The sequence below is a fragment of the Megalops cyprinoides genome, chromosome 5 (genome assembly GCF_013368585.1).
Source record: "Megalops cyprinoides isolate fMegCyp1 chromosome 5, fMegCyp1.pri, whole genome shotgun sequence".
NCBI classification, from domain to species: domain Eukaryota; kingdom Metazoa; phylum Chordata; class Actinopteri; order Elopiformes; family Megalopidae; genus Megalops; species Megalops cyprinoides.
In genome coordinates this window covers 41,637,501-41,664,628 of record NC_050587.1, presented here as the reverse complement: position 1 = coordinate 41,664,628, position 27,128 = coordinate 41,637,501, and the positions used below count along the sequence as shown (strand labels likewise).

General features: G+C 49.8%; 2 protein-coding genes across 2 annotated transcripts in view; one reads left to right on the top strand and one right to left on the bottom strand.

Annotated features, from left to right (window-relative positions):
- Positions 1 to 1,481: 1,481 nt before the first annotated feature.
- On the bottom strand, positions 1,482 to 14,833 carry LOC118778488 (MAM domain-containing protein 2-like). The gene is made up of 14 exons (XM_036530020.1): positions 14,829 to 14,833; positions 12,157 to 12,287; positions 10,915 to 11,165; positions 9,054 to 9,135; positions 8,438 to 8,572; positions 8,023 to 8,279; positions 7,231 to 7,324; positions 6,739 to 6,885; positions 6,222 to 6,487; positions 5,193 to 5,289; positions 4,559 to 4,714; positions 3,904 to 4,175; positions 1,780 to 1,864; positions 1,482 to 1,543 (listed from the first exon to the last, which is right to left on the bottom strand). The coding sequence occupies exons 1-14, from the start codon at positions 14,831 to 14,833 to the stop codon at positions 1,482 to 1,484; spliced, it is 2,040 nt and encodes a 679-aa protein (XP_036385913.1).
- A 1,039-nt stretch (positions 14,834 to 15,872) lies between these two features.
- LOC118778168 (amyloid-beta A4 precursor protein-binding family A member 1-like) overlaps positions 15,873 to 27,128 on the top strand; it is an 11,934-nt gene continuing 678 nt past the window's right edge. Inside the window, exons 1-13 of the mRNA XM_036529565.1 lie at positions 15,873 to 16,013; positions 17,380 to 19,347; positions 19,825 to 19,926; positions 20,074 to 20,113; positions 21,786 to 21,931; positions 22,665 to 22,697; positions 23,418 to 23,492; positions 23,926 to 24,111; positions 24,525 to 24,704; positions 25,320 to 25,532; positions 25,847 to 25,966; positions 26,371 to 26,511; positions 26,761 to 27,128. The exon at positions 26,761 to 27,128 is cut by the window's right edge and continues 678 nt beyond it. Of these exons, the coding sequence (XP_036385458.1) occupies positions 17,419 to 19,347; positions 19,825 to 19,926; positions 20,074 to 20,113; positions 21,786 to 21,931; positions 22,665 to 22,697; positions 23,418 to 23,492; positions 23,926 to 24,111; positions 24,525 to 24,704; positions 25,320 to 25,532; positions 25,847 to 25,966; positions 26,371 to 26,511; positions 26,761 to 26,832 (3,237 nt within the window). The 5' untranslated portion in view covers positions 15,873 to 16,013; positions 17,380 to 17,418 and the 3' untranslated portion in view covers positions 26,833 to 27,128. The remainder of the gene's footprint in view (positions 16,014 to 17,379; positions 19,348 to 19,824; positions 19,927 to 20,073; positions 20,114 to 21,785; positions 21,932 to 22,664; positions 22,698 to 23,417; positions 23,493 to 23,925; positions 24,112 to 24,524; positions 24,705 to 25,319; positions 25,533 to 25,846; positions 25,967 to 26,370; positions 26,512 to 26,760) is intronic.

Sequence of the window (27,128 nt, the reverse complement as noted above, 5' to 3'; positions counted from 1 at the left end):
TATCCGCCCCAGCAGCGGCGTTCCCTCACCTCTCCACCGGGTGGCGCTGTGCTATTCTGGGCAAGTTAAAGGAACTGCGACTTTCTCACATGAGAAAACTGTAAATTATAATGGCGAAAAGGTGTGCACGTTAAAAGAGTCCCCTGCAGCGTCCTTACACACATCGCTGAGTGACCCTTTCAGTTATGCAAATGCATAAATTCAACAGACATAAATCAAACCGTTATTGTGCTAAATGAGGTATCACGTGTATAGAGCTAGTTTTCCAGCAAGAGACAGGCAACCATTCGCTGTATCATAACAGTGAAGCTGCCAAACAGCACTGCAAAGGAGAAATGCGTTCCCTGCTGGTGAAAGGACCATTTAAAGCAGGGACACACCAGTGGTCAAACAAACATAAAAATCTGTGTTATTTATTAGGATAGAAACAGTATTTTACACATCTACATGGGTAACAGTATGACGCAGTGGTATACGCTCAGGGCTTGTCACTGAAAAGTTGCAGGTTTGATTCCCTGCTGGGGCACCGCTGCTGTGCTCCTTGGGCAAGGCACTTAACCTGCAGTAAATATCCTGTATGAATGGATAAAATTGTAAGAGACTCTGGATAACAGTGCCTGCTACATGACAATAATGCAATGTTGCAGTGGGAGGTAAACTTAATAACTGATAATGACTGTTGTACAGTTAACTTTGAAATCTAATAATGGGGTTAAAACAGAGCAGTAATGTAATGATGAAGAAAGGTTACCGCAACAACATTGCGGGATGTCGGGATATCGTGCGTTACATGTATTTATGACATCCTAACATATATATAACAGTGAAAAGACTAAAAACTAAAACTACACTACAAACTACAAACTAATCTCACCATCAACAAAATCAAAAAGTTGAATTTGTTGAAGGAAGTCTTTTGGCACTGTAGTGCACAGCATGCTGAAGGTAAAGGGATCAGAGAAAGTCAGATTCTTTAATCAGTTTTCATGTGCTTGGAAAGTGAAAAACTACAGTGATAAAAGCAGGCAGAAGAGGAAGTGGAGTTCCATATTTTGATGCTCAGAGTTTTCTTTTGTCAGGCCATGTCATTTGCATACAGATATACAGTAGTGCTGTTTGTTCTAAGGTGACCATGCTGGTTCATCAGAGCTGAGAAACAGAAATTAATACTGTGAATCTGAGGAAGAGGATGGTCCACAGGCAGCAAAAACAGGAAGAAGATGATAAACAGGAAGTGAAAGACTGATGTTTCAGTGAAGATCAGCCACACAACCTGTAATTTTGACCCCCAAGCCAAGTTGAGCGGAACAGCGGGATTTTATCCCGTTCTGAGAGACTTTTATCTCATAGTCCTATGGCCACAAATGCTGTCAGACATTTAATCTACAAAGAGCGTCTGAGGAAAGCGTGACTCTGTGTTCATGAATAATTATTGTTTTTTGAGCAGTTATCCTGCTGTTCTCCTCAGTCCTGTGTCATGTTCACTGCTCAACCTCATTGAGCTTCTCAGGGAATCTGGAGAGTGAATGCAGGCCACCAGCTTCTGTGGAAGACAACAAGCAAGAATAAAATCAATAATAAGAGACAAAACAGGCACATAGACTCACAAACCCTGCATTTCAGTGAGGGCTTTGTCACAGTTTACAAAATAGAGGACTGTTATACAAGGAAAATAAGCCTTACCCAATCCATACCAGCACTTTAACAACAACTTTGTGTGTGTGTGTGTGTGTGTGTGTGTGTGTTTGTAATAGCTGAGGTTTTGTAATGCTCTCATACCTTTGCATGGTCCCTTTTTAAAGGCAATGTCATCAATTGCAACATCACTTCTTATTGATGTGCCCCTGACAGCTTCAAACACAATCTGAAAAAGCAAGAAAGAAACATTCATATTTCAGTCATGTGACCAGCAGATTGCAGCTTTCAGACCATTTCAGTGCTTTCCCCTAGCAAATTACTACATACATTCATAACACGTGGTGTTATTGGATTTGCGCCTTTGTGTTAGCTGCTAGGCTTTACCAAATACGTATTACAATTATACCCCTGCATGAAATAGATGCTTATGGTCATAAACAATTATTATTATGTATCAAAAGTTCATCTTTAATAAACACGGGGATCCTGAAGCTCAGGAATCACATGATCAGACTTTAATGTGGGGAGGATCTGAGTCGGTGTGGACGGGGTTTGTGATTGTGTGGGTGGAGTCTGGTATTCACAGGAGTGGTGTTTGTTGTTATCCTGGGAGGGGTTTGGTGTTAATAGGGGTGTGGTTTATATCAATGTTGGCTTGATTTGGTGCTGCTAGTGGGTGTGGGGTTTGGTGTGTGTGGGGTTGTGGTTGGGTTTGGTGTGTGTGTGGTTGGGATTGGTGTGTGTGGGGTTGTGGTTGGGTTTGGTGTGTGTGGAGTTGTGGTTGGGGTTGTGGTTGGGTTTGGTGTGTGTGTGGTTGGGATTGGTGTGTGTGGGGTTGTGGTTGGGTTTGGTGTGTGTGGGGTTGTGGTTGGGTTTGCTGTGTGGGGTTGTGGTTGGGTTTGCTGTGTGGGGTTGTGGTTTGGATTGGTGCTGATGTGTGTGGGGTTGTGGTTGGGTTTGGTGTGTGTGGGGTTGTGGTTGGGATTGGTGCTGGTGTGTGTGGGGTTGTGGTTGGGTTTGGTATGTGTGGGGTTGTGGTTGGGATTGGTGCTGGTGTGTGGTGGGTTGTGGTTGGGATTGGTGCTGATGTGTGTGGGGTTGTGGTTGGGATTGGTGCTGATGTGTGTGGGGTTATGGTTGGGATTGGTGCTGATGTGTGTGGGGTTGTGGTTGGGTTTGCTGTGTGGGGTTGTGGTTGGGTTTGGTGTGTGGGATTGTGGTTGGGTTTGGTGTGTGGGGTTGTGGTTGGGTTTGCTGTGTGGGGTTGTGGTTGGGTTTGCTGTGTGGGGTTGTGGTTGGGTTTGGTGTGTGTGTGGTTGGGATTGGTGTGTGTGGGGTTGTGGTTGGGTTTGGTGTGTGTGGGGTTGTGGTTGGGTTTGCTGTGTGGGGTTGTGGTTGGGTTTGCTGTGTGGGGTTGTGGTTTGGATTGGTGCTGATGTGTGTGGGGTTGTGGTTGGGTTTGGTGTGTGTGGGGTTGTGGTTGGGATTGGTGCTGGTGTGTGTGGGGTTGTGGTTGGGATTGGTGCTGGTGTGTGTGGGGTTGTGGTTGGGTTTGGTATGTGTGGGGTTGTGGTTGGGATTGGTGCTGGTGTGTGGTGGGTTGTGGTTGGGATTGGTGCTGATGTGTATGGGGTTGTGGTTGGGATTGGTGCTGATGTGTGTGGGGTTATGGTTGGGATTGGTGCTGATGTGTGTGGGGTTGTGGTTGGGTTTGCTGTGTGGGGTTGTGGTTGGGTTTGGTGTGTGGGATTGTGGTTGGGTTTGGTGTGTGGGGTTGTGGTTGGGTTTGCTGTGTGGGGTTGTGGTTGGGTTTGCTGTGTGGGGTTGTGGTTGGGATTGGTGCTGGTGTGTGTGGGGTTGTGGTTGGGTTTGCTGTGTGGGGTTGTGGTTGGGATTGGTGCTGATGTGTGTGGGGTTGTGGTTGGGTTTGGTGTGTGGGGTTGTGGTTGGGTTTGCTGTGTGGGGCTGTGGTTGGGATTGGTGCTGATGTGTGTGGGGTTGTGGTTGGGTTTGGTGTGTGTGGGGTTGTGGTTGGGTTTGGTGTGTGTGGGGTTGTGGTTGGGATTGGTGCTGGTGTGTGTGGGGTTGTGGTTGGGATTGGTGCTGGTGTGTGTGGGGTTGTGGTTGGGATTGGTGCTGATGTGTGTGGGGTTGTGGTTGGGATTGGTGCTGATGTGTGTGGGGTTGTGGTTGGGATTGGTGCTGATGTGTGTGGGGTTGTGGTTGGGTTTGCTGTGTGGGGTTGTGGTTGGGATTGGTGCTGGCCTGGTGGGTGTGATGGCAGCTGTAGTCCACTGAAGCCTTCAGCCAGGAGATGCTCTGCTCCCCGTGCCGGCTCCACAGCAGGTCGTCCCGCCCCCCCCCGCCTGCCCCCCCCTCCCGCCGCAGGAACACACTAAGCCGGCCCGTTCCCGAGCCCAGCATGTGGAAGTGGAAGAGCAGGCAGAGCGGCCGGCGGGAGCCTCGCAGCACGGCCGACACCAGGCGCGCCATCTGCCCGGGCAGCATGGGGGACGCCTCCATGTACATGTAGCGCCCTGAAACAGTGTGAAACGGGCCACACCTTTCTTATATATTCTAGCATACACATACGTCCAGAAATGCATGAATAATTAATCGTAAATTTGCCCTTTTGCAAAGCTTTCACCTTCTGCTATTTTGAAAGAATTACAAAGAGGCCTGTTTGGAGTGAATAGTTACTGATACAATGAAGAGTTTTCACTGGGACATCTTCAGTCCTCATCTTGCAGGCCACCTCACTAAAGCCCACTCTTTCTGCAGAGTGCGTGATGGGATAGCTCCCTCTGTGAAGTGTATGATGGGATAGCTCCCTCTGTGAAGTGTATGATGGGATAGCTCCCTCTGTGAAGTGTATGATGGGATAGCTCCCGCTGTGAAGTGCATGATGAGACAGACTCACCTACCCCTGTGGTGTGATCCCCCTGTGGTCCGGTGTATGAGGTGGGCGTCGGCCCTCTCGCCAGCACCCAGCCACCTACGTTACCTTGCTGCTCCTGAGTGTACCCGCAGCTTCCTGTCTCAAAGTCGCACTGACCCGGGACGGACAGGAACCACCCTGACAACAGCCAGCGTTCCCACAGTCAGAACCCACAGGCCACTATGCCACACTGACCTACAGTGACCCCGAATGATTGTTTTTTAATGTTTTCCGTGTTTATGCAGCACTGTGTGCAGTTGACAGGTACGCACTAAGCCTGCGTCCGCAGCCAGGCAGGACTGCTGAAGGAGGAGAACCCTCTGACACACTGACATGTAGACAAGGACTGTTCCCACAATGCACCACAGTGGGCCCACCCTGGAGGACCGGCTCCACTCCGCTGACCTCATCTGCAGAGAGCCTGAGAGCAGACAGCCCGTCCCGGCAGGAGGGGCGCTGGTCAGCCCCCCACACCCGTCCCGTGTGTGTGTTTGTGTGTGTGTGTACGTGTGTGTGTGTGTATGTGTGTGAGATCACATTCGGACATTTACAGACGACAGGTGTACTGCTGGCACACCCTCGGGTGAGAGGTGTGCACCTCAGTCTAACTCTGTACCTGTAGATAGACTGCAGTCCCCCAGCGTCACAGTGATGTCATCCAGGGCAACATACCCACAGTCCCAGACGCTCTCACATATGCTGACAAACAGCACCTGCAGAGCAGACGCACGCCGTGATGTAACCCTGCCACCTGGCCACGCCCCTATCCTCGGCTCCTTTCACCCAATGGCATAGTCAATCATCACTCATATTTCCATATTGAAAAATGGAATGGCATATTGTGAGTGTCTTATAATGTTGTTTGTGAGCTTTTGGAAAATGTCTGGTCATTGGCTGAGACAATTTAGTCTAAATGTTTGGTCATTGGCTAGGACACTTTGGGGTAAATGTTTCATTGGCTGGGACCCTTTTGGGTAAATGTTTCATTGGCTGAGACACTTTGTAGTAAATGTTTCATTAGCTGGGACACTTTGTGGTAAATGTTTCATTGGCTGGGACCCTTTGGGGTAAATGTTTCATTGGCTGGGACACTTTGGGGTAAATGTTTCATTGGCTGAGGGTGCAGTCTGGATGGGAAGGATGCAGGTGAGTGTAGAGAGTGTGAGCAGTGTGGATGGGCATTAGTATGCTGTAATTGCATGGGCATTAGTATGCTGTAATTGCATGAGCATTCATCTGTCAAACACACACTCATGACTGTGCCACTTACATGGACATGGCCTTACTGTACCCTGGGTACAGTAATTCATGAGTGTGTTACCTGCATGAAGTGTTACCTGCCTGTGAGTGTGACCTTTGGGGGCCGGTGTTGTTGGTGTCAGACATTAGCTAAGAGAGTATATTGTCTGGGTTAGGTGTTAGGTGCATGGTGCTTTACCTGACTGTGCTGGGTCACCTGACCGCGCTGGGTTACCTAACCGTGCTGGGTTACCTGACTGCGCTAGGTCACCTAACTGTGCTGGGTCACCTGACTGCACTGGGTTACCTGACTGCGCTGGGTCACCTGACCGCACTGGGTCACCTGACCGCGCTGGGTTACCTGACCGTGCTGGGTTACCTGACCGCACTGGGTCACCTGAGTTACCTTGACAGCCTGGGGCTTCTGGAAGGTGACATCCACCTCAGTCCAGACATCCCTGGAGCTGGCGGTGGCGGCCCATATCTTCTCCTGGGCCTCGGTGTTGAGGTGGCGGAGGTAGACAGCCAGGGCGCTGTCCGTCCTGCTGAAGCCGGTCAGACCGTAATAAAACCTCAGGCAGTACTTCTGCTGTCCCGGGAGGGGGGGTCCGGTCAGCCGACCTATGAATCCGGGCTGCTGCACCGATCGCGTGTTCGCCAGGAGGAATGACCCTGTGAGAACAAAACAACTCCTCTCCACAACCTGGGCTGCAGTGACGGATTCAGCTGTCACTTCACCACTGTGAGTCCTGTGGTCAGACTCTTTACCTGACCCAGCTGTGCAGTTACACTCACTCACCTGAGCCGGAGGTGCGGTTACACTCACTCACCTGAGCCGGAGGTGCGGTTACACTCACTCACCTGAGCCGGAGGTGTGGGCACACTCACTCACCGGAGCCGGAGGTGCGGTTACACTCACTCACCTGAGCCAGAGGTGTGGTCTCCTGTTCTGTAGATGTTGGGTTTGACTGCCACTCTTTGCCACACTGACCCCGCCCTCTGATCCTGGCGGTACCGACAGAACCCCGACTCAAAGTCGCAGTTTGCAGTCGAGGGGTCAAAGATGAACTCTGTCACACACACCAGCAAGATTTCTGTTCATCACACAGAAACAACAGAGAGTACACACACACACACACACACACACACACACACACACACACACACACACAAATACACACACACACATTCACACAAATACACACATAAACACACACACACAAATACACACATACACACATACACACACACACACACACTAACACACACAAATACACACACACACATTCACACAAATACACACATAAACACACACACTCACACAAATACACACATAAACACACACACACAAATACACACATACACACATAAACACACACACACTTACACAAATACACACATAAACACACACACACCTGTGTCGGTGCTGCAGAACTCAGGGGAAAAGGAGATCTCATCGAGCAGTACATATCCGCCGTTGGGTTTGTTAAAGGCCACTTCAAACACCACCTGGAGAAACAGAACAGAGAGCCCCCCTTCACCTGCGAATCCCTGAACCTTCACCTGCGAATCCCTGAACCTTCACCTGCACACCCCTGAACCTTCACCTGCGAATCCCTGAACCTTCACCTGCGAATCCCTGAACCTTCACCTGCGAATCCCTGAACCTTCAGCTGCAAACCCCTAAACCTTCACCTGCCCACCCCTGAACCTTCACCTGCAAACCCCTGAACCTCCACCTGCGAATCCCTGAACCTTCACCTGCACACCCCTGAACCTTCACCTGCAAACCCCTGAACCTCCACCTGCGAATCCCTGAACCTTCACCTGCACACCCCTGAACCTTCACCTGCGAATCCCTGAACCTTCCCCTGCAAATCCCTGAACCTTCAGCTGCGAATCCCTGAACCTTCACCTGCAAACCCCTGAACCTTCACCTGCGAACCCCTGAACCTCTTCCTCTTTCCTTGACTCTTCCTCTTTCTGTCTATCTCTCTGTGTCTTTCCCAGCCTCCACCCAGTCATAATCCGTTCCTTTGTACTAAACTCAAATCCCCTTTATTCTCATGACTGAGACAGGATATGTATTATCAACTCATACAGTCTTCCTCTCTCTCTCCTTCTCTCTTCCTCTCTCTCTCTCCCCCTCTCTTTTCTCTCTCTCTTCTCTTTCTCTTCCTCCTCTTAGCTAATGAAATGGCGCTGACCTCCAGTGGGTACGGAGCCTTGATGTCCACCTGTCCCAGTGCCCACAGCGCTGTGTTGGGGGTGTCTGGCCTCCAGATCTCCTCACCCTGTCCCAGCTGGTCCCGGGTGAACACAGACAGTGAGCTGCCGCTCTCAGGGTTCTGCAGGTAATAAAAGGACAGACAGCCGGACAGCGGCGTCGTCGTCATGGGAGACGCCAGCCTGGCCACTTCCTGGGGTCTACTCGCATTGATTGAGTCCACATACATGTAGTGGCCTGCAAGGGAAGAAATATTTAAAACAAAGAAAAACCATGAAAAGAATGATGTTGCAACAATCAGTCAGCACTGAGGTCCTGCACAATGTGAAGCCCTTCAGAATCTCAGATCACTGACACATGCTGGTCTGCAGCTCCGGGGCTCAGGTGAGCTCTACCTGTTCTATTTCCCACGCTGTCATCATTTGGCAGGCGGACGTGGCTGTCTCGGTCAGGTCCTCCCAACTTCCAGTTAACAATGGAGTTCCCCTGGTTTCTGTAGCCACACATGTGGGCTTCCTCAAAGGAGCACTCTTAAACAAACACAACGTCCAGTCCAGCACAAAGCATCACAACTAAACACAAGCACTCTCATTTCGAAAGTATTCCATAAAAATCAATAGATGAAAATTTAACAATGAAAAACAGTTATTAACTACTATCCCTACATATCTAGTGAGAAGATGATTGAAATGAGCATTCAATATGAGTTTGCATTGTTTTCTCAAAATATTTTTGACCATCAAAAAATCAGTGAGTTAGTCTTTTATGGTTATTTGCAGCTTGTAGAGTGTGTGATATTACACTGATGCGCTTGGTGCTTCTGCCTGGCCACCTCAGTAACTATGCAACTATGTGACTGTTGTACTCACTTGTAAGTCATTTTGGATAAAAGCATCTGCCAAATGAATAAATGTAAATGTATGCAGCTGGACAAATGATCACATTTGCATTAGATTATTACAGCTGTGTAAATGCCTCGGGATACAGGGCCGTTGTGCTATACACTCTTACCCATGCAGTATCCGGGTACAATGCGAATCTCAGACATAGCTGCTGTGCTGTGCGGGCCGTGGCCTGTGCCCTCCAACACGACCTGCAGAGGGACACCAATCCACACCGCTCTGTAGAGCCAGTTATGCCTTCATACAATGCACTACTGAAAAACTGTCACATTTTATACCAAATATAAAATTAAGTGTATTGTGGCAGGATGGTTTGGAAGTACAGTAGATCAAAACTGTTCCTGAGAGTAAGAAAACCTGGTGGAAAGCAGCTCTTGATAGCATCCTGTTAGAATTTCATTAGCATTTTAACATTTTAATAACTGACTGTAGGTGAAGTAAACAGTCGTTTAATGACAAGAAAAAAATTTTAAGAAATCCGCCCTGCCTTTTAGTAAACCAGAAAATTAAATTAACCTAAAAAGAAAGTGTATTAGAGTTATTTACAGGTGTCATGTGATTAGCAATTAATAACAACTGACACAAAGTGAAGCAGACAGAGCTCCCATAGAAGCACAGAGCTCCCATACAGCACAGAGCTCCCATACAGCACAGAGCTCCCATACAACACAGAGCTCCCATAGAAGCACAGAGCTCCGATACAGCACAGAGCTCCCATACAACACAGTGCTCCCATAGAAGCACAGAGCTCCCATAGAAGCACAGAGCTCCCATACAGCACAGAGCTCCCATACAGCACAGGTCAGCAGAATGCGGCTCTCTGAGGCTCCTCTGATCTGACACATCCACACTAACGCAGAAGTAAAAAAAACCTGATGTGAATTAATAGTGTGGCTGTCAGTGAATGGGGCACAGAATTCAGCATGGAGTATTGAACGAATCAGCTTTTAACCCACTCGGTTCGTAGAGAGTAACGATGCAGCTGGAACAGGGCTTTGACACTAACGTGTAAATCAGAGCAGTGCTTCTTGCATGTGTGACTGACCACACTTGTAAACATGCTGTGCCAGACTTAGATTAAATCCACACAAACAGACTGTGTTCTGTTATTTTCCCTTTTAAAGTAGACTTTGAACTAAAGGACACATAAGAAGTTCATACAAACGTATTTTTCCTCAAATATTTTGTTCCTATTGAGAGGATGGAGAGATGCTGGATCTCTCACAGAGGGAGTCTGTATCCCTCACAGAGCGATGCTGAATCTCTCACAGTGGGAGTCTGTATCCCTCACAGAGCGATGCTGGATCTCTCACAGAGCGATGCTGAATCTCTCACAGAGGGAGTCTGTATCCCTCACAGAGAGATGCTGGATCTCTCACAGAGGGAGTCTGTATCCCTCACAGAGCGATGCTGTATCTGTCACAGAGGGAGTCTGTATCCCTCACAGAGCGATGCTGGATCTCTCACAGAGGGAGTCTGTATCCCTCACAGAGCGATGCTGAATCTCTCACAGAGGGAGTCTGTATCCCTCACAGAGAGATGCTGTATCTGTCACAGAGGGAGTCTGTATCCCTCACAGAGCGATGCTGGATCTCTCACAGAGGGAGTCTGTATCCCTCACAGAGCGATGCTGGATCTCTCACAGAGGGAGTCTGTATCCCTCACAGAGCGATGCTGGATCTCTCACAGAGGGATGCTGGATCTCTCACAGAGGGAGTCTGGATCTCTCACAGAGCGATGCTGGATCTCTCACAGAGCGATGCTGTATCTGTCACAGAGGGAGTCTGTATCCCTCACAGAGCGATGCTGGATCTCTCACAGAGCGATGCTGGATCTCTCACAGAGCGATGCTGGATCTCTCACAGAGGGAGTCTGTATCTCTCACAGAGCGATGCTGTATCTCTCACAGACTGATCCTACATCAGACACCCTCACTGCAGCTGTGTGTCATGCTGACGCAGTGTGTGTACCTTACAGGGGTCAGATGTGTTCCACAGGTCAATGCTGGCAAGGAGCCAGCCATCAGAGGGTGTGTCTGCAGCCCACAGCGTGTGGTCAAAACTCTCCCCCTCGGGTCGCAGCTGCAGCTTCAGCGAGCCAGATCCTGTGATCCGGTACCGCAGCCTCACACAGCTCCAGTCCTGAAGCTCCAGGTCCGGGCTCACCAGAACCGCCCTCTCTCTCCCCTCCACACGCAGCGGACCCACAGCAATGAAGCCTCCTGCCCAGGAGAGATGAGCACCACAGCTTTAAAAGGAGACCAGCACTACAGGAACAGGAAAAAGAGAGAGAGAGAGAGAGAGAGAGAGAGAGAGAGAGAGAGAGGAGGGGGGGAGAGAGAGCAGCACTGCAGGTACAGGAGAGATACGAACAACAATACAGGAACAGGAGACAGAGAGAGCCTGGCAGTGCTGTATCAGGGGGAGATCAGCAGTCTTGCTTTAGTATGGGAGATGTGTGACTGGGAGCAATGTGGGTTTGCTGTTGTGCACAGAGATACAGTATCAGCATCAATGTGCTGGCAGCAGCAGAGGAAACCGGTGAGAGCTGCAGAGAATGTGCTTTTGTTTTAGTTTGGAGAAATGAACTAACAAGCTGCCAAAATCAACAGAAGGCGTTAGAATTCCCACTTTCTACACCTTGACTCATTTGCCCAAAATCTGAACTTTTTTCTGACTCTTTGTGGCTATAAATAAAGACTCATTAATGAATCTATCAAAGCAAGATCAAAGACCTACATTATTCAGCCTGTGTATTAACTGTACAATGTAGAGTTTTTAAAGATGCAGCTGTTTTTCTTTTTGAAAATGAGCAGATGGCCTGATTCTGAGAATGATGTGTTCCAGATGATCACAGGCCCTCTCTTTCAGGGAAATCTGCTCTGCTCCTGTCTGTGAAAACAGGCTGAGCACCAGCTGGCTCCGTGCTCTCTGCGTGAGACAGGGTCTGACCAGCGACAGGGTGGCTTGGTGTAGTTAAAGAGCATGTGTTTGTTGGTGTAATTGCAGGATGCCACAGAGAAGAAGGCAAATTCATCTTATAATTCAGACCCATTTGTATGGTTTCACGGGGGGAAACTAAGTCAGTCTGCATCGCATTAGACTCACAGAGAAGCGTCAGGCTTGTGGGGCAGCAGGCAGGCATTAGGGGGCCACATTCTTGGAGTTCTGATACAGGGTTCTGACCTGCATGGTAAACGGTTCCAGACTCACCATCCTGGCTCTCTGTCCATCTGGAGTAGGAGGGGTCTGACACGTACCCACAGGTTCCATTCTGAAAAGCACAGGAGCCTGGCAGAGTCTGCGCCCTCACCAAAATCACTGCCAAAACAGACACAGTGTGGCTGCAAATCCACAACACCACAACACCACAACACTGCAACACCACAACACCACAGCACCGCAACACCACAACACCACAGCACCACAACACCACAACACTGCAACACCACAACACCACAACACCACAACACCACAACACTGCAACACCACAACACCGCAACACCACAACACTGCAACACCACAACACTGCAACACCACAACACTGCAACACTGCAACACCACAACACCGCAGCACCGCAACACCACAACACCACTACACCACAACACCACTACACTGCAACACCACAACACCGCAACACCACAACACTGCAACACTGCAACACCACAACACTGCAACACCACAGCACCACAGCACTGCAACACCACAGCACCGCAACACCACAGGACCGCAACACCACAACACAACACTGCAACACCACAACACCACAGCACCACAACACTGCAACACCACAACACCACAACACCACAGCACCACAGCACTGCAACACTGCAACACCGCAGCACCGCAACACCACAGCACTGCAACACCACAACACTGCAACACCACAACACCACAACACCACAACACTGCAACACTGCAACACCACAGCACCGCAACACCACAACACCGCAACACCACAGCACTGCAACACCACAACACCACAACCATTACAGCTACACTGGAAATTATGTCATAATACATAGACAGCATATCTCAGAGGCAGAACACTAACATTATGTATTTACAGCACTGCTACTGCAGCTGTGACTGTTACACTGAGCACAGTCACACACGCAGTGAGTACGCCCTGCTCCCACTCAGCGCCTGTACCTGCTCACAGCATGCAGGCTGCAAGGCTACAGATAAGTTAACATTGTTATGCTCATTTGCTGTTAAAATCACAGTGTTTTTAACTGGGTCATCCTCAGTTACGACCTGACAGAGTGATATTTCAGAGCTGATTTACACATGCTGACCTCATGCAGAAAACAGCTCTGTATCTTTAATTCAGTGAAAACACACATTCAGAGTATAGAGACTCACCATGCAAGCTGAGCAGGTAAAGCAGGAGCATCGTGACCTTGTAGAGGACGGCCCAGGTGTGGCACCTGTGTGCAGGTGAACAAAAAGCAGCTCCACCTCTGCGAAGCGGCCAAAACACACTCAGAGACACTGACATTCTTGCAGCTGAGTTGTTCTTCTCTCCTGGTGCTTTTCCTCCAAATGGCCACAGTCAGGACTGCAGAAAGGGACGACATCTCAGCATTAATGCACAACATATTCTGAGAATACCAGAACTATGCTTCCACAGAGAGAGAGGGAGAGGGAAGGGGGGGGAGAGAGGGAGAGAGAGAGGGAGAGGGAGAGAGAGAGGATGGGGAGGAGAGAGAAGGAGGAAGTGGGAAAGAGACAGAGAGACGTAGAGAAGGTGGAGGGGACAGGGGATTCAGTGCTGTTGCGGGCAATGTGATGGCAACATCAGCCAACCAGCTTCAACAGCCGACCTGCACAACAGCCAATTAAAAGAACTAATCAGACCATCTGACTGTATCTGCTTCGTCACGAATCAACAGGTGGGAAAGACCGTTACATTTCATGTATTTTATTGTTCCACGAGTATCATCGCGCAAAATGCAAAAGTCATTCTTGCTGACAGTGCTGCCTTCCGGCCCGCCGTGAATTACTCGTCGGATGCAGATGGCATTGAGAAATCCTGAGAAGATTTCGAGGTCTTTTTCAGTAATGTGACTGAATTTGTGTCCGATAAGGCAACCTACACAGTATGTTAAAGGCACAGAATGACACCCAAACCGCCGGCACGTCCCTGCACACGCGCGTCCACATGGCCCGCAGGTCTAAAGCCACTGAATGAGACACTGGGGCGGATCGAAGCATCGCTGCCATTCAATTATTTTTCACCTGAGGTGAGTGGAGAGATGCAGTGGGGTGATTGTGAGGCTGAATGAGTTTCTCTTCACAGCCGCGTTTTGTCTGCAGTTTTATTGCAGCAAAGATCACCACCACTCACCACCCCACTCTCACTAAACCCACCCCACTCTCACTGAACCCACCCCACTCTCACTGAACCCACCCCACTCTCACTAAACCCACTCCCACTCTCACTGAACCCACCCCACTCTCACTGAACCCACCCCACTCTCACTAAACCCACCCCACTCTCACTGAACCCACCCCACTCTCACTGAACCCACCCCACTCTCACTAAACCCACACCACTCTCACTAAACCCACTCCCACTCTCACTGAACCCACCCCACTCTCACTGAACCCACCCCACTCTCACTAAACCCATCCCCACTCTCACTAAACCCACCCCCACTCTCACTAAACCCATTCCACTCTCACTGAACCCACGCCCACTCTCACTAAACCCACTCCCACTCTCACTAAACTCACGCCCACTCTCAATAAACCCACCCCCACTCTCAATAAACCCACCCCCACTCTCACTAAACTCACCCCCACTCTCAATAAACCCACCCCACTCTCAATAAACCCACCCCCACTCTCACTAAACCCACCCCACTCTCACTGAACCCACCCCATTCTCACTAAACCCATTCCCATTCTAAATAAACCTCCAGCCCACCCTGACTAAAATCCACTCCCACTCTCAAAACTCACCCTTAGTTCACATTTCATCACAGATATTTAGTCCCAGGAGAAAAGAGGAGCACAGGTACCTGGATGCCATACCAGACACCATTCATGAGAGAAAGGGGGGGGAATGCCCACCCCAGTTTTCCTGGGTTTCGTCCCAAAGAGGGAAGCAGCAGGTGGTGCTGTGTTTCACTTCTTCAATTTCCAATAATAAAGGTCTATAATCTGCCAAGTTTCCCGACCTCAGGTAATACTACCTTTTGATAATATATATGCACATGTTAGAGATCACAGTGGTCTTTGACCCCCTTATGACTTGGTCGTGCAGCACTTCTCATATTCTCCGTGTATGGCTTTCGTTTGTGTTGTACTCTGCCTCACTTTCGTTAAACGCAGCTGCCAAATGAATAAATGTAAATGTTATGTTTGGCTACAATATTTTGTATGCTGGGAGCCTAATATTTGCGTTCTGCACGGCTACTTCTCTGACTCCTATCAAAGCAGAATCTCTGGACACCTCAAAGAAGTAGGAGGTGAGATGCAGAGAATTTACCCCTGGCCGGATCTGAACGTCCTTCATTAAGCAGTTAAATCGTCTATACAGTCAGTGAAAGAGCTGGAACCGGGCCTAAGCGCGTCCATGAGCGCCTAAACTCAAGCGTCTGCTTTTCATTCTTCATATCCGTCGTAGCGACAGCTTGTAATATTAGAGCAGGTGAGTGATTCCGTGAGCCATGAGAAATGTATTAACACGAATAAACGGACATAAAGAGCTGTTACATATATGAACAGAGGGTGCGCGATAGAGGTGCTGCTGTACAAATCAACTCAGATACTAAACTGAAATTTTAATCTTAATGTGATGATTTAAAAACAGAATTAAGTGGTGTGGTTTGTAACAGAGCATGTGGACAGCTGGAGGGCTGGGTATTAGACTGCAGTAATGCTTTCCCCCCCTGCGCTAAAGACGCTTTAGGCATCGTGTGTAATCCGCTCTGATGTCAGCGTCAGGAGGGAGGGGCCGCGGCGCACAGACGGGCTGCTGCCGACGGACAGGAGGAAGATGGAGGAGGGAAGGAGATCGGACGGGATTAAAGAGCCGTGAAACGCCGCAAACCACAAACAGGTAAAATCGGTGACGGCAGCCTGCTAACTGCGCTTTAACTGTTTTCAGTATGCGGTTACAACGTTCGTACTCGTTACAAACGAGTACGGGCCGGTGACAAACTGGCAGCAGAATATAAAGGTTGAAATGTCACCGTTAGGAAATTCACCTGGGAGCGAAGCTTCACAACAAATACGTCAGAGGGCCCGACAGGTTGATAGCCGGATTTAGGACTATGACAACCGACCAATGTTGGGCCGGAATAAAAGAGCAGAACGAAGGAAATAGCGCTTGTGTAGATAACACCTGTCTACTGAAACGGACGTTTTGTATCACTGTTACAGAAGATTGTTACAAAAGCTGTTAATTAACTTGAAATCATGTATGTTGACAGCTTGTCTTACCCACGGAAAAGGCCAGCTCATAGTAGGTCTCCCCCGACAGCTACTTCATCATTCTTCACTCAGGATTTTAGGGATGTGAATAATGCATTTACTCATATTGTCTCCGGAGAAGACAAACCTGTGTGACAGTAATCCCTGTAAAATCTCTCTCTCAAACTCGGTGGCTATAAGCATGCGAGGAAAGGAGCAAAACAGCTGGTAAGACATTGTGTCTATTCTGCTGTAAGGAGAAACCTTGTTCATGTATGTGATTTTGTAGGTGCGGCCGTCGTACCGGCCGCTCATACACACGTTTTCGAAACCTGCGCTTTTGCCAGATAGTGCACCGTATGCGCGGCTGAATGGCAGTCGGCCGGTAGGCTTGCGCCCTGGCATCACGGATCAACGCTCCTGCCAAATGCTGGTACCGCCAAAACTTTCGTATAATGTCCCCGTATGCCAGAGGGACGAATTACCACGTCGGAAAAGAGATGGAGAACACAGCGCATGTTTGGCATTCTACGCGCTCTGCAACAGCGTAGCGCTGGGAAATCGCGATATTAAGGAATCAACAGCGTAGCTTCCATAATCCAAATATGAATAACTATATAGTAGTATTGGAAAGCTAGATTAGAAACTAGTGCTGAAGTCGGTATTTCTTTGCTATGCATTTTCTGTAGCAGACGTTACTTGGCTGAAATGGATGGATAGTTTCAAGGCGCTACATGTGTTTTTTTACATGACGTGTTTTTTTTCTAGTCTCGACTGTACTGTTTAATTACATCGTCAAACAGCGGTGTGTAAAATATTATTATATTTACAAATTATTACAATATGTACAAATATGCTGAATAAATGTTGCATATAGAAAACGAATGATATATTCCACACGAAGGTGATGTGTAGTATCTCAGTAGTCGGTCAGAATTGCTGCGGTTTTTGACGCCAGACGGCCCGTGTGATCTGATGTGACCCCCATCCCGCCTCTGTGTGTCTGTCTGCAGAGACCCCTGGGAGCAGGGCTGGCGTTCCACACCTTTGCCATGAGCAGCTGGGAGGAGGTGGAGTCAGGGGCGGGGCCTGGAAGCAACAGGGCGGGGTCTAGGAAGTCAGCAGAGGTAGGTCTGAAACAGCCTGGCATGGAGGCGGATCAGTGGCAGGCCCCGCCCCCTCAGCGCCCCAGGCAGCCCAATGGCAGGCCAGGGGCGGGAGAGGGGGTGCGGTCTGGGTGGCGGCCATGCCAGCAGCACAGCCAGACCGTGGAGCCCTCTGTGGACAGGCAGAACCATCGGCATGGAAACCAACAGCGTTACCGCAGATATGAGGCATCGGGCAGGGGTGGGGGGCGGTGGCGGGGCCACAGGCCGGTGGAGGAAGGGGGAGAGCAGCAGGTGCCCCGCCCGGGCGTGGCCCGCTACCGCAGGACCCAACAGCACAAACACAAATACAGACACCAGGAAGAGGCGGAGCCCACAAAGCCTCCTCCCACAGCACACACTGGCCAGTCAGAGAGTAGCTTTCACAGGAGGCGGGCAGAGGGAAGGGCAGAGGTCCTGGCAGGAGGAGAGGAGGAGGCTGTGGAGGAGGGAGATGTGGAGAGCCAATCAGCAGAGCAGAATGGAGGCATGGCCCCGCCCCTACACTCCCTCCTCCTCAGCCGGGACGCCCTGAATACCCCCTGCTCACACCGTGCTCACTCCCCCCAGAAATGCAATGGGGAGCCACACAGTCAGCAGCAAACAGAACCGCAGGAAGAACCCTCCTCACAGCCCTGCAGAGAACCGGGCCCAGAATCCTCCTCACAGCCCTGCAGAGAACCACGCCCAGAACCCTCCTCACAGCCCTGCAGAGAACCACGCCCAGAACCCTCCTCACAGCCCTGCAGAGAACCACGCCCAGAATCCTCCTCACAGCCCTGCAGAGAACCACGCCCAGAACCCTCCTCACAGCCCTGCAGAAAACCGGGCCCAGAACCCTCCTCACAGCCCTGCAGAGAACCACGCCCAGAACCCTCCTCACAGCCCTGCAGAGAACCGGGCCCAGAATCCCCCTCACGCCCAGAACCCTCCTCACAGCCCTGCAGAGAACCGGGCCCAGAATCCCCTTCACGCCCAGAACCCTCCTCACAGCCCTGCAGAGAACCGGGCTCAGAACCATCTTCAGAGTGGATGGCAGCGGCCGGCAGTGAGGCGCGTGCAGGGCCGTTTGGTCCCCCGCAGAGTGATGAAGAGGAGACCGGCCTTGCGCTGTTGGAGGAGTGGAAGTGGACGGGGCAGACTGCACTGCAGGTGCGCAGGGCCGGACTGCGGCTTTTTGGGAGGGGTGGAGTCCGACTGCGGCAAGCGGTGGGTTTACGACTGCACCACTATGATGAGCGCTCGGACAGCGAGTCAGAGAGCCCCGAAACTGAGGTGAACTTCTCCCCCTTTCCCCTGAGTGGGGGCCGTGGGCTAGAGGAAAGGTGTAGATCGCAGAGTTGGCACAGAGCTATAGGCCAGGAAGAAGAGCAGCCTGATTTGGATCAGGTCTCGCAGGATCAGGGATCAGGCAAGCCCCAGGATGAGCAGGCCGAGGTGGGGCAGCGGCCAGGAAAGACCCAGGATGAGCAGGCCGAGGTGGGGCAGCGGCCAGACAAGCCCCAGGATGAGCAGGCCGAGGTGGGGCAGCGGCCAGGAAAGACCCAGGATGAGCAGGCCGAGGTGGGGCAGCGGCCAGACAAGCCCCAGGATGAGCATGCCGAGGTGGGGCAGGGGCCAGGCGAGCCCCAGAATATACCTGCTCACAGTGAGGAGAGAGGGGATGCCATCTCCCTGGTCATCAGGGACATTAAGGAGGCCATTGAGGAGGTGAAAACCCGGGCGGTACGCTCTCCCTATACTCCCGAGGAGCCCAAAGAGCCAATCTGGGTCATGAGACAAGACCCCAGTCCCACAGAGGCAGAGAGTGACCTTCAGCCAGCAGCAGGGGACGATGTGAGTCCAACTGAACCCGACCCCTTCTATTTTCAGTTCTCTAAATGTCACAGCTGTAGTTATAAAACAAACAAAAGTTATATAAAAGCCTTTATTCAATGGGAAGAACTAAGCCCGGACCCGTTTTAATGTTTTCCCTGCTGATGAAATGGGCTTTTAGATGCCTGGGAATTTGAAATAAATGAAATAAATGTGTTCTCTTTAACAGAAGCACTGCAGGCACAGGCAGCTTACCTTCATGTCATATTTATTCATTTGTCACTTTTTCAATCTTTTGGGTCTACTGTTATCCCAAGTGCTCTGGACATATTTTCAACAGACAAAGTGTATATCCCTCCTCTTATTTCTCTCTCTCTCTCCCTCTCCCTCCTTTTCCCTCCCCCTCTCTCTCTCCCTCTTTCTCTCTCTCTCTCTCTCTCTCTCTCTTTCGCTCCCCCCCTCTCTCTCTCTTTCTCCCTCTCTCTCTCCCTCTCTCAGTCTCCAGACTGTGGCTCTCCATCCCCTCTGGGTGCAGAGTGCATTAACAGTCAGCATGCTCTGGACATGAGTGACAGTTTTGAGGCTCCGCCCAGCCAGGAGGTGAGTGACAGGCTACTTCCTGCAGCGCTGCAGTCCTAATGATGTAACATTCAATTAGCACTAACAGCCAATGAATATCTACCCTCAGACCCTTCCACTCTGTGAACGACCTGCAGAACTCAACCTTTTCATTGCTTTAAATTGCAGTCCAGGAAGACTTTGGCTTCGTTTCCAACCTACGTGGATGGTGAGTGGGGGGGGGGGGGGGTGGGGGGGGGGTGACTGATGTACTCCTAGCAGGTATAGGTTAGGTATCGGTGTAGTCAGATGCAGGTACAGGTTACATTATTACATTTTTAAATTATTTGCATTTATCAGACGCTCTTATCCGGAGCAACTTACATCAGTGACAGTGTTATGCATGTACATTCACATTTACAGGTGGGGGTATATTTGCAGGTGTACGCGTGGGTGTGGGTGGAGGTGTGCGGGATACAGGACAGCTCTCCCTTAGCAGCACATTGCTGTCAGTATCTCTGTGTCTCCCATTGTCCTCTGTCAGTGATCGGTTTGTGCTCCTAGTTCTGTAATCTCGTAGTGACAGGATTCTGAATCCAGCATATGTAAGGTGACAGGATGACCATTCATCAAAAAAGTAGTTAATCAATTAACTGGTTGATTTGTAAGTTAATTTATTCTGATCAATTGATTTATTGATTTTCTGAATTATTTGTTGTATTCATGTTTCATAATGCTTCGTTAATTTGGCTAATCGTTAACTGATTGAATGATTTTTGGTTGAGTTTGATAGATATAATAGATGTATGTATTTTGATAGAATAATTGATGAATTTGATTAGTAAATTGACTAATTAGTTATTGATTGATTGGATTGTTGGTTGAGTGATGACTGATGAATTGATTGATTGATTGGTTTGTGCATTGATTTTTGTTGCATTGGTTGATAGATTCATTATTTTGTTGGCTGGTGGCAGACACTTTTATCCAAAGCGACTTACAAGTGAGGCAGAGTACAACACAAGCAAAAGCCATAAGGAGTCAACAATATTAGAAGTGCTGCATGACCAGGTTTCAGTAATTGGCCAGACAAGGTGCAAGCTAGCTGGTAAAGCTAATGAGCGGGTTAAACCATTAAGTTAGATTTTTTTTAAGGGAAATAGAGTTTAGGACATAAGTAATTGCTTTAGGTGGTTGTGTTTCAGGTGATCAGATGAGTGCGAAAGAGCTGTGTCTTCAGATGTTTCTTAAAAATAGTGAGGGATTCGGCAGAACGGATGACATGTGGAAGGTCATTCCAACCGCAGAGAAAGTTCTGGAAAGTGATTTTGTGCCGCAACGTGACGAGACCACCAGATGCTGTTTGGTAGCAGAGCATAGTGGTCAGGAGGGAACATATGCTTATAGTAGAGAGTTCAGGTAGGTGCATTTTTGTTGGTTGTTCTGAATGTGAGCATCAAGGCCTTGAACTTGACGGGGGCAGCTATAGGGAGCCAGTGGAGCAAGCCAAAGAGAGGTGTAATGTGAGCCCTCTTCAGTCGGTTGAAAACCAGACACACAGCTGCATTTTGTATCACCTGCAGAGGCTTAATGGCACATGTAGGTAGGTCAGCCAGGAGAGCATTGCAGTGGTCCAGTCTTGAGATGACAAGAGCCTGGACAAGGAGCTGTGCAGCATACTCAGATAGGTAGGGCCTGGTTTTGATTTTTGTTGTACAGCACAAATCTGCATGATCTGGATGTCGTTGCAGTGTGGTTGGTAAAGTTTAGCTGGTCATCAAACACTCCCCCTGGGTTCTTTGCAGACCTGGATGGAGTTAGTGTCGTAGAGCCGAGCGGTACGGTGATGTCCTGCTGAATGGAGCACCACATCACTGAGCTTCACCACATCTTTCTTTCAGTTCCTGGACCTTGTGACCCTGAAGACCTGATTGATGGAATCATCTTTGCGGCAAATTACCTGGGTTCCACCCAGCTGCTGTCAGAAAAAACCCCGCCCAAGAGCATCCGCATGACCCAAGCGCAGGAGGCCGTGAGCCGAGTGCAGGTGGGTCCGCTTCCCGTGTCTGCCAACCGCTGACCTGAGTACAGCGCAGTGGTTTGCTCCTGACTACGCACCTGACACAGACCGCAGCTGCAGCTGGACCCTCAGTGACATCACAGATTAAACTTAAGGTCATTTTTTTATTATTTTGTAAAATTCATTATTTGGTTTAGAATTTTGTATTGGAATCCATATTCATCCAAAAACTGGCAGTACGGATTTGGTGCTTGACAGGTTTGGCACAGGCACCCGCTTTAAGCTGGAGAGATGAAGTTTAGTTGTTCATCACAACTCACGTCCCTATGGACACATCATTCAAAAAGCAAGTGCGCCACCTGATGGAAATATGAAACAGCAACAATCTGCGGCTGCCGTTACACACCTCAGGCAGGTCCACTGAATGTATTTGCAGTCGTTATTGAAAAAGGGTTTGTATTTTTATTGGGAAATGCTTCTGAGTTTCTTCTAGCAGGGGTCTGAATTTGTACCTTGCCTGGAACAGTTTCCTTTGTACAGGAAGGAGGGATGTTTTGGTGGGGGTTGTCACATAAATCATAGGTTTGAAACTGACAGCGTCCCCTCGAAACCATGGCGTTCCTGTGTCCCAGCGCTTTACCCTGGGAGGGATGCTTTATCTGAGTTACCCCCCCTCCCCGATTCCTCGGCTGTGACATCACGGGCCCGCCCCCTCGCTGGGGTGCCGTTTTGACTGCTCTCTGCTGTCTGTTCCTTGCAGACGGCGCAGAAACAGGCCAAAGGAAGGAGGAAGGTACTCCGGCTTCACCATCTCTCCACACAGCTCTTTCTCCTCCTTTTCCATTTCTCAAGGCAAACAGAGACATTTAAATGGATTCTACACAAACACATGGTGTACATGTAGACAGACTGATATAGATACTGACAATTGTAAAGATATTGATGTAGATGTGTACAGAGAGAGAGAGAGATGCAAGGCTAACTACAGGAGAGGGGGTGCAGCAAATGAGTGCTTTCAGCTCAGACAGGACAGCATTTATGTGAAAGTGAAGAGCTGCTTCTGGGTGTATTTCTGTGAGTACAGGGAGCTATTTCTGTGTCTTTATGGTGCTGGTTCTGTGTGTATTTCTGTGTGGATAGGGTGCTGTTTCTGTGTGGATAGGGTGCTGTTTCTGTGTGGATAGGGTGCTGTTTCTGTGTGTTTCTGTGTGGATAGGGTGCTGTTTCTGTGTGTGTTTCTGTGTGGATAGGGTGCTGTTTCTGTGTGCATAGGGTGCTGTTTCTGTGTGTGTTTCTGTGTGGATAGGGTGCTGTTTCTGTGTGGATAGGGTGCTGTTTCTGTGTGTGTTTCTGTGTGGATAGGGTGCTGTTTCAGGTTTTGGCTGTGTTTTTAATCTTATTGCATGCTCCCACATTAGCCCGAAGCCTGTTAGTAGCAGGCGGCTGTTGTAATTCAGTAGTTCTACCAGCAGGGCGGATCTTTTAATATTTGAATCCCTCTTGCTGCTGACAGGCTCCTGAGGGTGATGCCCAGGTGGATCTGTTCATCTCCACACAGCGAATCAAAGTGCTGAATGCGGATTCCCAGGTACTCTCTCTCCTCCCCCTCCCCCCTCTCTGTCCTTCCCTCCCTCTCTCTCCTCCTCCTCCAAATCTCTTCCTCTCTGGTTTTTGTGTTTTCTAGTGGGCTGTGACTAAGACTGTTGCAGGTTGCTGTGGTTGTTTATACATCTTCAGGACAAATAAGAAAACCTTCAATCAAAGATTTGTGATGCACTGAGATGTGAATGCCCCCTGCTGGCTGTGTTGGGAATGTATTACAGAGATGGTTTGTGACAGAGGCTGATGTGAAGAGACATTCATCTCTGAGAAGTGGCAGATAACATCTGACACTTATAAAAATAGTTTTCATAGTATAACTGAAGGAAACTGGCTTGTTTGGGACTGATAATATCATATATGCTACTGCATCAGCGGCGTCTGGGCTGAGGGAATCTTACTGTGACCACACTGCCTGACAGGAGACGATGATGGACCATGCGCTCAGGACCATCTCCTACATCGCTGATATTGGGGATATCGTGGTGCTGATGGCTCGACGCAGGAAGCCCCGCCCCCGACCGCAGGAGCCAGTGGAGACTTCTGACCCCGCTCCCGAGCAGAAGCAGCAGTACCGGATGATCTGCCACGTGTTTGAGTCCGAGGACGTCAGTGTCTCCTGCCCTGCAGCTTAAACGCTCTCATTTACAGTGAAACGCTACAGGGCATCTTCTCTCTGACCTGCTGGGCTTTGGGGGGGGGGGGGGGGGGGTTCTCGTTATTCTTCCATGCTTCATATTTCACCTCTGTCTCTTTGAGCAAAATCTGTCCAGGCAAGGTGTGCTGATGCTGGCTGTTGTCATTGGACAGGCTGTGTGAGGTGTGCCTGTGTCAGCGTTTCTCATTGGACAGGCTGTGTGAGGTGTGCCTGTGTCAGTGTTTCTCATTGGACAGGCTGTGTGAGGTGTGCCTTTGTCAGCGTTTCTCATTGGACAGGCTGTGTGAGGTGTGCCTGTGTCAGCGTTTCTCATTGGACAGGCTGTGTGAGGTGTGTTTCTGCCTCTGTGTCCCTGCACTCCAGGCGCAGCTGATTGCACAGTCCATTGGCCAGGCCTTCAGCGTGGCATACCAGGAGTTCCTGCGAGCCAACGGCATCAACCCTGAGGACCTGAGTCAGAAGGAGTACAGCGACCTCCTCAGCACCCAGGACATGTACAACGACGACCTCATACACTTCTCCAAGTCGGAGAACTGCAAAGACGTGCGTGATAGATGCTGTTACAGAGGGGCGTAACAGAGGGGTGTTATACATGTGTGTTACAGAAGGGTGTTACAGAGGGGTGTTATAGATGTGTGTTACAGAGGGGTGTTACAGGTGGGTGTTATGGATGGGTGTTATGGATGGGTGTTACAGATGTGGGTGAGTTGCTTCCAGACGGGATCCTTTTGTCTGAGGTCCTTCTGTATCCCATCACATGGTAAAGATGTGTGGCCTCCTGTCCCTTTGGAGCTCAGATGTGGTGCCATGTGGCCTTTTTCACTCACACAGAATAGAATCACACGTCTTGAACAGAACAAGAAAAAGAACAGAATCACAGATACAGAGCAGTGAGCTAAAGAACAAATTGTGTTTCTGATATGCTAAGGAGGGGATGATGCAGATGATTAAGGTGTTACCGTCTCTGAAAAGGGCCAGTAAAGTCCCTAAATATGAGGAGCAGGTGGATTTCACAAGCTGGAGGAATCCTCTGCAGACTGTGTTTCATAGTGTATGTTACTGTGTAAGACACTTGGCACATAGCGGTGTCTGTGTGTGTGTCTGTGTGTGTGTGTGTGTGTGTCTGTGTGTGTGTCTGTGTGTGTGTGGCTGTCTCAGGTGTGCATAGAGAAGCAGAAGGGGGAGATTCTGGGCGTGGTTGTGGTGGAGTCGGGGTGGGGCTCCATCCTGCCCACCGTCATCATCGCCAGCATGATGCATGCTGGCCCAGCAGAGAAGTCGGGCCGCCTCAGTATCGGAGACCAGATCATGTCCATCAACGGGACCAGCCTGGTGGGGCTGCCCCTGCCCACCTGCCAGAGCATCATCAAGGTGCGCCTCTCTCTGTCTCTCAGAGCGTAGCGCAGTGTGTGGGTGCAGTATCAGAGCGTGGTGCAGTGTGTGGGTGCAGTATCAGAGCGTAGCGCAGTGTGTGGGTGCAGTGTCAGTGCATAGCGCGGTGTGTGGGTGCAGTATCGGAGCGTAACGCAGTGTGTGGGTGCAGTATCAGAGCGTAGCGCAGTGTGTGGGTGCAGTATCAGAGTGTAGCGCAGTGTGTGGGTATGGAATCAGGGTTCAGTGTTTTTGGATCCGTGAGTGATTGGCTGATTCCTCAGGAGTGAAGGATTATGGGTTGCCTCCTCCAGGCGCTGAAGTCCCAGTCCCGAGTGAAACTGAACATCGTCAGGTGCCCACCGGTCACCATGGTGCTGATCCGCCGACCGGACCTCAGATACCAGCTGGGCTTCAGCGTACAGAATGGCATTGTAGGTATCACAGTAGCATCATCCTGACATTGATCACCTCTTTTTACCAGAAGGAGAAATGGGGTCAGAATTTCGAAATGGGCAGCGGGTTCACAGAGGGGTCAGTTTAAACCCAATCTGTTTGAATAAGTGCAGTGTTTTTGCATCAGCACTATGTCTCTGGTTATGACAGTGGATTATTTGGCTTTAATCTTCAGAGCCTACATGTTCCAGCATCATTGTACATTGAGATGCGTGTAGATCCACATAGATCCATGTAGATTCAAATAGATCCATATAGATCCATAGTTGCATGTAGATACACGTAGATCAATATAGAAGCATGTAGATAAATACAGATCTGTATCGATCGGTCCTGGTGCGTGTGGAGTGTGTCAGCGTGTCTGTGCTTGTCCTTCCTGCAGATCTGCAGCCTTATGAGGGGGGGTATAGCAGAGCGAGGGGGGGTCCGTGTCGGCCATCGCATCATCGAGATCAATGGCCAGAGCGTGGTGGCCACGCCACACGACAAGATCGTCAGCATCCTGTCCACTGCAGTGGGAGAGGTGAGCTCTGCCTACAGCGATGTGTGTGCGTGTGACTGTGAGTGTGTGTGTGTATGTGTGTGTGTGCGTGACTGTGAGTGTGTGTGTGTATGTGTGTGTGTGTGAGGGTGTGTGAGAGTGTGTGTGCGTGTGTGTGTGTGTATATGTGAGGGTGTGAGAGAGTGTGTGTGTGTGTGTGTGTGTGGTGTTCATGAGGGGAGCATAAGAGTGTGTTATAAGAGTGTGTGCTTTCTCTCCCTCTCCCGTTAGATACATATGAAGACAATGCCAGCTGCTATGTACCGCTTACTGACCGGCCAGGAGCAGCCAATCTACATCTGAGAGCAGATCACCTGACCCCTGAACTCTGACCTTCAATCCTGCTGTCACCAAGTGCACTGAGGATGGTCATGCTGGTTTAACACGGTCGCCCTGCGGTCTTGCTGTGGTTGATGTCATTAGCATCCCTCCTGTAAGCGCTCTCTCAGAACTGCAGGAGTCGCACTACAGTTAAATACAATTAAAAAAAAATTACTGACACCGTGGGTATGACATGTTACCATTGATGAATGAGAGCATGGCATTGTGGGATAGCAGCAATAAACAAAACAGACAGCAAAAAGCATAGTGAGCTGAAC

Bases quoted from the DNA above. Each gene is read 5' to 3' on its own strand.
- LOC118778488 (XM_036530020.1), bottom strand. The intron at 7,325-8,022 runs GTCAGCGCCATT...CTGTTTCTCCAG, and splicing joins AGGCTCCGTACCCACTGGAG to GTGGTGTTTGAAGTGGCCTT. The intron at 4,176-4,558 runs GTGAGTCTGTCT...ACACTGTTTCAG, and splicing joins GGATCACACCACAGGGGTAG to GGCGCTACATGTACATGGAG.